Source organism: Athene noctua, chromosome 7, assembly GCF_965140245.1.
Source record: "Athene noctua chromosome 7, bAthNoc1.hap1.1, whole genome shotgun sequence".
Classification (NCBI taxonomy): domain Eukaryota; kingdom Metazoa; phylum Chordata; class Aves; order Strigiformes; family Strigidae; genus Athene; species Athene noctua.
This window is the reverse complement of record NC_134043.1, coordinates 41,376,922-41,389,383: the sequence shown is the minus strand read 5'-3', so window position 1 is coordinate 41,389,383 and position 12,462 is coordinate 41,376,922. Positions and strand designations below refer to the sequence as shown.

At 42.6% G+C, this 12,462-nt stretch overlaps 1 protein-coding gene across 2 annotated transcripts in view; it reads right to left on the bottom strand.

Annotated features, from left to right (window-relative positions):
- The window catches only part of UBE2E3 (ubiquitin conjugating enzyme E2 E3), a 61,459-nt gene extending 49,221 nt beyond the window's left edge, over nt 1-12,238 (bottom strand). The window contains exons 1-3 of one of the 2 annotated variants that reach the window (XM_074910994.1): nt 12,000-12,238; nt 10,578-10,780; nt 8,365-8,415 (exon numbers count right to left, since the gene is read on the bottom strand). In XM_074910994.1, coding sequence (XP_074767095.1) covers nt 8,365-8,415; nt 10,578-10,771 — 245 coding nt within the window. In that variant the 5' untranslated portion in view covers nt 10,772-10,780; nt 12,000-12,238. Of the gene's footprint in view, nt 1-8,364; nt 8,416-10,577; nt 10,781-11,535; nt 11,598-11,999 lie in introns of those variants that run through there. The other variant, XM_074910995.1, reaches the window with a different exon arrangement.
- Nucleotides 12,239-12,462: the final 224 nt, after the last annotated feature.

Here is a 12,462-nt window from a genome sequence, read left to right as displayed (position 1 = left end):
ATCCAGTCTTTTTCTCCCCATGGATTTTTGCATATGATTATGCCTACTAAGTGCTGCGCCTTGCAGTTCTCATTATTAAATTACATGCTATTTTTAAGGTCACTTCTTACATTTGCCCACATCATTTTGCATTCTAGTCCTGTCCTCCAATGTGTCTACAACTCCTTTCTTTCCACCGTCACCTCCAAATGCAATAGTTATATGCTCTAGTCCAGTATCCATGTCAGTAATGAAAACACCAATTACTAATGACTGCAGGATGGTCCTCTACAGAGCCTCTCTAACAAATTCTTCCAACCTGAAAGTGACCCACTGGTAACTACCATGGTCACCCTGGTGTTTCATCAAGGCAAACTCTTCATTTGTTTCTGAAAGCAATGCTTACAGCAGTTTCAACATTGTCAACTAAACCTGTATCTGAGCTGCTAAAATACCTAGCCAGTCTGTTTTACAGTAAGTGCTATAAAATTAACAACTGCTTCAGACACAGTTCTGAACTAGATAACAGTATAATGCACTCTCTGCACAGGGAAAATTAATCCAAATTAACCGTAAGCAGGCTAGGACTCGTTTATCGCTAGCAGTTACTGGCTTTTCAAAGTAAGGCATCAATTTGAAGTTACAGCACAGTTCCTGGCTAGCCTAATGGCATGCATACTCCTGTCCTAGATGGCAGCTGGAAATCCTTGCTCCTGCCTACTTAGCCCTGAACTCAGAAAACATACTCAAGGTATTTTTCATTATGTCTGTATTACCTGTTTCGAAATGTTCCACATCTATGCAAATCCTAGTTACACCAGCTCCAAGAAAACTCCACACATCAGTTCTATATGAAGCAGTCACCTCATTTGAAATAAAGTGTTTAATGTAGTTCAGCTGATTCTCTGGTATTTGCATTTTGTTAATTTGAATTAAAATTAGGTATCCCGAGTCTGTAAAAATAAAGATCAAATCAAATCAGAGTAACTGATATACACAGACAAATCAGTCTGATGGGAAAGCATTCAGTGTGCTAGAACCTTGCCATACATACTCTTTACGCAAACTAAATATGACAGGCTGGCAGTGGTGAGCAATGCACAGTTTGAGTGTAAAAAGAAATATATATATATATGTATATATATGGCATCTTTTAAACAGTTTTTATCACAGAGCCTGAAGGGCCTCCGTACAGTTACACAAATGGATATCTGAAAAGCAGATTTGTCCTTAAGTCTAAGGACACATTACTTTGCAGCTTTTACAAATTTTTGCACAACAATGCTTAAAGAATTGTTTAAAAAGCTCATGCAGCTCAGGCTCTTCTATTGTTTCCAGATAAAAAGTTGACCTAATAAGGGTCAGTTCTCTAACACCAGTAGCTGAGTGAAAAGTGTTTGAACTATTTCTACAACTCTAGAGTAGACAGAGAGCCATGATTTTTTTTTTCCTTTCATTTTGACAATAATGCTAATAAAAACTTGTGAAAGACTTATATGACCTTTTGACTAACACACAGACATTTAGGAGCATGTACGACAGCATGGTGGGCATTGCTTACACAAGTGCTTAACCTGCAAATATGTAAGCATGAAAACTTACTCCCGTGCGTAGATATGTTGATTTGTGTTGCATAACCCTGTCTTAATTATGCCACTGAGATTACTTGCATGAGAAATTCACTGTGTGGGGGTTGGTAAAAAACCTTGGTTTATAGCTTGCAAGAGGTCGATACTAGCACAGGGAAAAAAAAAACTTGAGGCATTTTGAGTTAGTGGATCTGTCATCTACTTTCAACTGAAAAGAAAGTAATTTAAATATTCTCACAATTCAAAATATTCAGGAGTTACACAATCTTCCACTGTTGCATTTTTTTTAATAAAAGCATGTTAAATAACAGTGCACTCTAGCTCTACTTAACACTTAAATGTTTTACTGAAATGTCTTTCTAAATTTGTTTCATCCCTACTCCTTAAACAGTTTCACTGACTGCCAACAAACAAGGTATAAGCCACTCTGCACACATAAATACAGCAGAATCAGGCTGTTACTACAAATGGACAGAAAATAAAAAATACCAGACCTCTGACTGCTGTGCTAAATTACACCACTCCTTCCTACTCTGACTTAGACTATACTCTTCTGTTAAGAAAGAGGGAGGGAGGAGAATGAAAGAAAATGCTTAGCAGAAACAATTCTAGATAAATCAAGGCTATCTCTAGATAAATCTATCTTTAAATCACTGCGAGCCACTGATTTACGTTCAGCAACTAACAATGAAGGAATTGCTTTAGAAGGAACCACATGTTCGGAGCTGGAAAATACTAAAAAGTGTAGTATTTCAATATTCACTCGAGCACTACTTCAAACATGTTCTTTCAGGAGTTGCGACCCCTCTTCACTGTATTTTTGTAACTGCAACAGCAAACTTTTGTATAGGGAAGGAAACGTTAGAAATAATCGTGTGGGTTTGTGTTCTCAAAACCATTCTGCAAACTTCACCCTTCTTTTCTTGCAGCACGCATTTATTGCACCAGGTGGTGAGAAAGTGCATGCTGGGCCAGGAGAGACAAGTATAATGTAACTATCAGAAGATACATTATCAAGCAGAGTTTGGGTGATGTTTTTTAAATTTTGCTCCTTCAGCTTCAGCAGAGGCATTTCTGCACACACTCCTAATACCACTGTCTCTAACATACCTTAATCAACTTCTCCTTCTACAGGGAACTATTTAGCATTCACAGCTGGGGTTTTCACTGCAGAGGTGAAATAAGCAAAACTGACTTTTTTTTTTTCTTTCTCAGTAAGAGTCAATGAAGACTTTTGCCCAATAAGAAATTAACAGAATAAACACAAAACTGGGGAACTGCCATTGATCTGAAAAGTCAACAGCTTGACTGGAAAAAAAAAAAAAAAGTACACGTAAAGACTTGGGCAACATTTATGCTATGTACAGGGGACTGGTATTTGACTGCATTCAGAATATTCCTCCTCTTACTGATTTTAAAAAAGCAACAGAAATAATGCCTGGCTTTGACAAAGAAGAGATGGAAACTTATTACATTTGAGAGACAAAGGAGCGGATTGACTTATTCATATCCTGGTGCGTCTGACAAAATGCTTTGTGTGAACAATGCCTACTCTGATGGGAGGGAGGAAAAATCCAGCAGAGTTAGTTTGAATCACCTATTTAAACCGTTTAAGCAAACTTAGACGATTTTTTTTTTCTTTTTTTTTTGTTTTTCTCCCCTCCCTGGGGAGCACTATGGTGAAATCACATGAATCTGCTTCACTCACTGACTGGAGTAGGCACCTCCATGGCAGAACTGGAGCAAACCACAGCTGTGCAGTAACATCTTCAACAGGCACAACTGTTTGCAGAGTAAACATTTGCCTATAACTTTACTGTAGATAGAGTATGTTAACAAAAGGAAGGCTTCTACCAGCTTAGCTGCGGCGCCTTCTTCACTAACACAAGGCTGCGTTAGCTCAAATCCAGCACTACCTCTGCACGTGGAAGAGCCTGCACCACCAGCACAATTGTTCATTGCTCCTCATTGTTTCAGACAGCTCAATTGAAAGAGCTTAAATTGCTTGTCTGAAGAATACCTTCACAATATTGCTTTAAATACATACTGCAATGCTTCCCCACTGATGGGGTAATAACCACAGTGAGACAGTTACAAACATCTGGATTCACGGGTCCATAACTAAACCAGTAATAGCATTCGTCTGCCAGAGTTTTGCAGACATTTTTCTTTGTGTCAAACTCCAGACCGTGGGGTTGGGTTGGCAACACTCTGCAGTGTAGAATTAGCCCAAGATGTGGCAGTAATGAAAGGGACAAATGCAGTCCTTAAGAAGCAGAAGAATCCTGTATTAAAACAAAACCCCTACATGTCTTGCTCCCATTGTGCTCAGTACACATACTTCAGAGTGTTATTTTAAAATAAGCAATTTTTAAATGAACTACTCTTAAATTATCAACCTACTTGCAAGCCTAAGAGAGGCTACAAACAGCAAAATCACCAACTGCTACCTTTTGTAGTATTGCTCAAGAAATCACCTTAGTATGTATCAGCATACAAAGCCTGAAAATAAATAGTGATTGAGACAGTAATCTCTATTAAGGAAAATCTTTTCAACAGACTTATCAGGTCAGGCACTCACTAGCTAGAGGATGAGACAGGGCAGGGAGCCTTTGGGACAATCCAAGCAGCTCTCCCTTGGTAAGAATTCCCATTTCCCAGCAGCTACAAAGGAGGAAAGTTGTCCCTCTGACCAGTGCTCTAAGGCACGTGTTTTGTCCAACCTTTTTTTTTTTTTTTTTAACCACTTGTTTTCGATGTGTGATCTTTAATTTAACAAAGAGAAGAGATTAAAACCAATTGACAAAAAAGAGTATAAAATGCTTAAATTCTCCCATTTGCACGGGAAAGATGCAGTATCTCAATTCACCTCTTCTTACACCATATGAATTAAACTCTGGGTAGATACACTGATTTTGGTGTTTGCTTTCATTTTGAAAGTTTATACCAAACTGGATTTGTTGTAAAATGGACTGTAAACTATAAACTAAGTTGGCACAGGTGTTACTAAATTTACTTAATACTGGGTTGAACTTCAAATACTTTCCCACAAAGATGAACAACGATGAATTTTAGAATGGAAATGAGGAGGAGTGAGGAAAGAAGACAGGGAATATCTATTTTTGCTATTGTGGATCAGCAGAGCAGCCAGGAACAGCTAAAGGAAGCTGTCATAAATCATGGTACCCCTGGGAACGGCCTCACTTGTGCCAGCCCTAAAATCCAGGAAGTACGATGTGTGTCTGAGCTGGCTGTGCCCTGCTCTACCTGAGCTGCAGCCTCCAAGTTGGGCAGGTCAGAACAGCAGCCTCAGATATAACCTTAACTACAGAGTGGTGACCTCTGATCTAAACAGTTTTATGCCATGAACTGAAAATAGTTATTCCAGATACGTCAAACCTATTTAAGAGCATCTCTGCAGCCCAGATTTACCACGCAATACATGCAAGATCTTTGCAGCATTTTCTTAAGAATGTATAACGGTGGGGTTTGGCACACTTCCATACCTTGAAGTATGTATAAGCGCTTGGCCATGGTTTGAAATTGAGCTGCCTAGGAGCAATAGGGCCAAGACCTTTCTAGCTTTGCTTTATGCTATTAAAAGCACAAAAGAAATTAAATACAGCACACTGCACCAAGTAGCACAGCTTTGAGTTAAGCCAGGAAAGGGAAGAAAAAGGCTCAAATACCTGTGTCCTCAGTTTACCTATCTGTCCTAGTGCTACATGGAATGTTGGTCAGTGACTCATTTCAGGCTCTTCTGTTGGACAGGGGAAAACATGAAGAGAAAGCAGTACTTAATTTCCCTCCGACATCTTCAGAGGCTTAAGACCAAATCTTATTTTATTGGTTTTGATGTTCTATCTTTCTTGGAAATCACAGGAATTTAAAGTATTACTGTATATTAAAGAGTAAAGCTATCAGGATAAAGATAATAAGTTTTATACTTGGTACCCCCAGGACGTGGTTGTATTCACTGCTCACAAACATGACGTGATCCATGGCAACACGATTTTTCTAACAGTTCATTGTCCAATTAACAGAATCAGAAATCAATCTCTACTGCTGAGACAAGCAAGCAAAAAACTGCTATTTAGACATTTTACTGTGCCTGTCATTCTGCTATCCCAGGGCCTAAAATAGAAGTTAATGTGCAGCCCAGGCCTGCTCAGCACACCCAGGAATGGGACTCTCTTGGGACTCTGCATTTTTATAAAACAGATGTTACAGCAATAGATGTGGCTGTGGGAAATTTTAACTGCTGAGGAAACCTACACCTCTCTTGCATGAAAATCACAGTGCAGCCAGTCAGCGTCATTTTAAAGTAGCTAAATTAGCCTCAGATCCCTCTGATGGAGTGACTCCATGTGCAGTTACAGTAGCAGGTAAGAAGTGGCAGAAGTCATCAGTTAAACACAGTACAGTAGAGTTCAACACACTCTTTGGTATTTGTACTGTATTCTGTTACAGTAACATTTAATGTTTTATACATTCCACTATCATATTTTAAAAATTGCTATTTTTTTATCACTCATGTAACTGAGTAACCAGAAGGATTATTAATGTCCAAGAGCATCGGTTGGCAGTTGTATTCTTGTGAAGCCTGCAACATGTGGGCTGCAAATGATAAGGGTGTGCTCTAGAACTGGAGGAAAAACAATGCTGCATGGAGAAATCTCTTTGGGAGGACTTATGACTTAAAGTTTTTAATTTTCACAGCACGCGTGATTATGCCCAAGTTATACAGGGTTTTAAATAATTTTTTACAAATTATTTTTCTTTTATAAGAAATGTAATAAGTAGTGTTCTGGTCCTTGTTGCATGATGAGCAATGGAGAGATGTCATATGCCTGCTGTGTCAGTCTGTTGCCTAATCCGTGCTACTACACCCTATCAGAAAGTGTGTTACAAGCTTCCACTGCTCTGCACATAACACACGGCTGCTTTTACCTCCTGATACCAGAAAGGCTCCTTCTAACAAGTCAATTCCAGTGTAACGGTAATCCTTCAGGCACTGAAACTCTGTTCAAACTGTTCATCCTGAAAAGCCAGAATTTCCGTTACAGAAGTCAATATCTCCTGTGAATATTTTTTATTTTACAAAAGGTAAAAATGCACTCATCATACAGTTGCTGTTGAGTAAAAGGGTTAAATTCCTCTTAAAAAATACTTATAGGACCAGAGGCACTGACATCCTCACTGGCAAAAAAATAATCTTTTCCCCTACACTCTGTAGGAGAGAAACTTGAGTAATTTTAGACACATTGGGGGGTTTTCATCATTCTCAATAGCATTTCTGGGCATCTGGTAGTACCAGCTCACAAGAAAAACTCTCTGCGGTACCTTTGTGCTAATACGAGAGGAATATGCCTTCCCAAGGAGCTAAATATCAGATGGTATGGGAGAGTGTGAGGGGGGAGGCTTCTTTTTCTAAAAGCCAAGCTGTAACTCCCTGTACTCAAAACTGCTACAATATCTTTTTAGCAACTATAAGGCAAAGTGCTGGTACTCTATTTTCATTTAAATACTTTCTCTCCTACCATGCCTTATTTGATGGTCCGAGTATAAAGTGCATAACCAACACAGAAGTAAATCCCAGTAATTTATTAGAAGTTATTTAAAAAAACCCACAGACCTCCCCTGAAAAAACCCAAACCAACAAACACAACAGACATTTGCTCTCTTGACACAGCTTGCCTCTACTGAAGAGGGAGAGCCACTGACCCTGCATGCAAATACATCAGACTGCCATAGGCAATCTACAGCACAGTCCTCAGGGTAAAACACCTTTACCACACATTCAGTATAACACAGCTCTGGTTAGTCCCCGCTCTCACAGATTAGTCAGACAGGAGAACAACTCACATTTTAGTGAATTTGCAAGACCTGCACCAAATCTTTCCAACTATTCAAAAAGCCAAACAATTCCAACATAAAAAAAGAAAGCACTTCCAGCATTTTTTAAAACATGTACAAGGCTTGCTGTTACACACAAGCTATTAATCTGAAGACACCTTGCGGTCAGAAATCTTACTGAGATGCACCAAATGAAAGAAACATTATTTAAAGGTAGCTTTAATGCAAATCAGAATGCTGGATGCTCACAGCAAATGAGAATTCTTATGCATCCTTTAAAAGTAAAACACGCAGAAGATTGCTACTACTGAACTTTCCTATAGATCAAGCACTCCAGTTACTGTCACTTTATCTAAATCATTCAATCTTCCAAGTTTACAGTTTCATTTTCTATAACATAACAGACATACCTCCCAAGTTTGGAACTTCCTTAAAAATATTCTCTATCCAGAGGCTACAACTTTGACCAACACACAAATTTAAAGGCAATACTTCAGTTTATCTAACTGTTAAGCAACATACTAAGAGAAAGTATACAAAAAAAAAAAAAATCACATATGGTTCTTTACCTTTACTTCAGAATGAAGTGATAACTATAAACCTGGCACTTGAAAAAGCCAGTTCAAACTACATCCAGACGTTAAGTTGAAAGCTCCAGAGTATTTTGAAGTTCATATAATTAATGTTTCACGAAGGCAGCGACCAGCTACGGAAACCAAACTGAATACACTTTACTATGTACATCAATCACTAATGACTACGCCTCCAACATGCAGACAAAATAGCAAACTTGAATATCAAACGTTCTTTATGCTTGTTCAATCTACTGTACGCAATTTTTATCTCACAGTCACCGGTCATAAACACTAAGTTTCCCATTTGTTAGCCTGAGCACATTAATCTCCTACCACTGTCCACAATTTAAGAAGACGTTACATACCTGCAGTTAGGAGGAGGATCAAGGGTTATTTCAGCTAGCTCCTTCTGGATTCTGTTGGTGAAATGAGAACAGACACAAAGCATTTGAGATAGTCTATAGAATAAATCAGGGAATTACACTGCCCTCTACCACCATGCAGTTAAATGCAAGATTGGCTTTGCCTTCAGTAATGCTAACATGGCTGCTTCCTCTTTGTTCTCAGAGGCATAACCCAAATCCCACAGCTGAGAAACTTTGCAGCTTTTTTCCTGCTCTGTGCTGTATGTAAACACAACACTTACAACTGAGCAGGGTAGAAATTTCCCACAAGTATTCAGAAAAGTAACTCTTTTTCACATCCGAGCACTTTTTACCAGAGAGATTTTCTTTTCAAGCTAATATGCAAATGAGGCGGGGGGGTGGGGGGGGTGTGTGCTGCACAGGCAGATTTGACAATGACTTTAAACCGGCGCTACAGACCTGTGAGGCTGAAGAAGTGAACCGCACTGGCAGCAGACACACTCTTTTCACAATATTTTACCTACTACTTTGCAGCATGTTTAAAAAGTGGATTTGCAGATCTGCCAGGCTGTCTCTGTTACTGGAATAATCTCTCTGGATCAACTTTGCTTCTCTCCACACCTTCTGCTGCATTTCCTCCCTCAACCTTATACAGTAGCTGTATTTACAAGATTAAGAAGTGACATAATAACTTGAAATAATCTGTGCTTTGCTGTACTCTATTAGAACCATTCCCGAGGTGTTAAGATCCAGAAGAGGAATACTGAAAACTTTTTGTCAATTTAATAGTTTTTTCAGGTACTTAAGAGGTGTAATTTCAAAAGGTGCATGGTAAATTCCTCTTAAAAAATATAAGACTTCTTTTCAGAAGAGGGCCCATACAAGCAAGACTGTGAATTTCATGTGAATAGCAAGTGTTACAATATGAGCTAACAGAAACTGCTCTGCATGCTCTTGCACTAGTACCAATAAATTCAGTTAGACTACTGAACTATCCAAGATGTAGGGAATTAGACTTGCAACAATTAAGTGAAATAAAGGCAAGAGGGGAAAATTTAGTCTCAAAAGCCTGCATTTCAGGCTTTTCAAAAAAGATAAGTAATAACAAATTATGAAGCCTACACAGAACTTTTATTTCTTTAGCCAGCCCTGTTTCAAAGGGTTTCATTAATAAGCTCAAAAGTCATCAAAGCCATCCGGTCATGCTCTGCAGCAATTTTAACACATTTCCAAAAGTATTTCCTGAAGTTAAGTCCAATACAAAATAATTAAAGTGTTCCTAAAAGTTAGAACTACAGTATTCACACTGAATAAGCAAAACTTGAAGCTACTACGGTTACTCTACAGCTTTTCTTGCTACAGGATATTTGCAAATGTTTGTAAAGAAAAGCAACTCCAGGGAAAGGATTGGAACGTTATGTTTCATCTCCGAAAACCACTGGAATTGAGGGATTTAAAGTTTGCTTATTTCACACAACTGAACTTAAGAGAAAATTATCAGAGTACATGTCTCGAGAGCTGGACTCTCAGTAACTTTTTATGATAATAAAAATGCAACAGATATAACTGAACAAGGTTTCTGAAGATTTTGATATTTAAAGGTAGAGGCTACCTGTAGAACCCCATTGTTTAAATCTGCAGATCCTAAGGGAGAAAACATGCCTAAGTTTCTCCTGAAAGAACTGCAGAATGAACCCCTTACTTGAAGGTGCGTAAGGCTCTCCCATGCATTGACATGAAAAGCTAGTCATAAGGCCCACGGAAGCCACTGGGGTTTTGTTACTTCTTTAATTAAAGAGCGTCGCTTGTCATCAGTCTACAGACCATAATAAAATACACCAGGAGGACTCCACCCCACACCAACCAGGCATGGAAACCTAACTCTGAAAAAGATACACGGCGCTGACACCCTCTCATGCATTTTTGCAAATGGGAAATGTATTTAGGTGCCCCCCCAGCCAGCCCGTAAGTTACCAAATTCTCAAAAAACTCTTAAAAAAAACGTAGGACAAATCTGTGTAATTATTACTCCAGTAAGACTTGGATTAACGAAGATACTGCCTGGCAGGCTCCTGTACTACGAAAGTTGGTACTTCACTCTCTTCCGCATACCTTTACACAAAGAACCCCTCCACCTTGACAAGTGCCATGCAAATACAACGGCTCAAAATACTGTGCAAAAATACCACAGAACGTTTTGCTGCCCCCTTTACCTTTTAGCACTAGTAGATAGCTTAGCAGTAGTTTTGCTGGATAGTTTGGTGTTCTTCTTCTGCTGGGTGGCAGAGGGTTTTCGTTCTTCTTGCTCTTCAGGTTCAGGTGCAGGTGGATCCCTCTGATCGGCATCTGAACTACCGCTGCTGGTACTTGGACTTTCATCGTCTGACCTCTGCCTATCACTGGACATCGTGGGGAACTTTTTTTAGGGAAGAAGTAAAGAGGCAGAGTTAACACAACAGGCAGGACTCTCTCTTGGCATTCCCCAAGTTCCAGAGAACACCTGAGTTGGTGACAACTCCGTTTCACTTCAAAATTAACCAAAATGTACTTCTTTGTCTAGTCCCCAAGGGCTGCAGTTTGACAGCTACAAAGCAATATTTACACTTCTGAAAATACAGATATTTCCAATTTTTAAACCCACTCGCATTTTTTTCATACTTTAAACAATATGCCAATTGTCGACTTTGTTCTAAGGCATGAGACAGATTTAGCAGGGTACTTAGGCAATGAACATTAATAACTTATGACACATTGTAAATAACAGACCTCACTGAAAATGTTTTTTAAAAAGTCACTAATACCCTGTAAATATTTACACTGGAGCAGAGCATTTTATTGGGTCCAAACGCCAGATCCCCCCTCTCCCCCTCTCTCCGAGAAAATATATTGCCAATAACACTTGGGTTGATTTCAGATGGAAATGTACACTTGCTCTGTGCATTTAAAGGGCTGGGCTGGGGAGGCGGCGGGGGGTGGGGGGGGACGGACACGACACGACGAGGGTTTTTTTTGTTGTTGTTGTTGGGTTTTTTTAAAAGAGAAAAACCCCCAAGATGCATTTAAAGCAACTCGGGCAGCAGCAGCCCCGGTTATTTACATGGCCAGCAGCGAGAACTGCATTCGGCCACCACAGAGCTGCCGGAGGGGGAAGAAGCATAATTCAAACTGCACCTTCTGCACAGCTCTCCCCGCCGCCGCTCCCCGCGCAGCTCCACCAGGCAGACCGACATTTTTCCGCCGACCGGGGAGGGGGGGGGAGGGTGGGGGGGTGGAGGAGGGGGCTGCCCCGGCGGCCGGGGGGGGGCCGAGGAGGAGCGCGGCGGGGAGCTGCGGCAGGGCTGGAGGCGGCCGCCCGCCCGCCCGGCCGCGCTTTGTGGGGAGAGCCCGGCGCGGCGCGGCTCGGCTCGGCGCGGCGGGCGGCGGCGGCGGCTCCTCGCCCGGCCCCGCACCGCACCGTGCGTGTGCACCAAGTGAGGCGTGAACTCAGGCCGGCTCCGCGCCCCCGGCCGCCGCCAGGCAGCGAGCGCCGAAAACAAGAACAAAGCTCCTCTACCAGCCCCCCCGCCTCCTCCCCGCCTCCCCCCACCGCGCTCGCCCAGCCGCCGCGGCAGCCGCCTCGCCCGCCTCTCCCTTACCTTCGCCGGCGTCCTGTCCCGCTGCTGGGTCGGAGGGGCGGGATGGCGGGGGGCCGGGCCGGGCCCGCGGCGCCCGAGGAGGGGACGGAGGCGGCCGGGGGGCTATACGGCGGCGGCGGCGGCTCTGTGGCCGGGCAGTGTGGAACATTGAGAGCCGGAGCAGGGGGGGACGGGGGGAGGCGCGGTGCGGCCCCGCGGCCGGCGGGTGGCGCTGGCGGGCCCCGCTCTGCGGCGCGGGCTCCCGCGGCGGGCCGGGGGGCCGGGGCGGGGGGCGGCGGGCGCGCGCCGGCGGGGGCGAGGAGGGGGCGCCGGCCGCCTCCGGCCGCCTCCGGCCGCCCGCCAACCCCCGCCCGTCCGCCCGCCGCCGCCGCCGCCGCCGCGCCCGCGGCCGCCGCCGGCGGAGCTCCCGGCGAGCGGGGGGAGGGGAGAGGGGGCGCTCGCTCCCGCCCGGCGGCCGACGGCG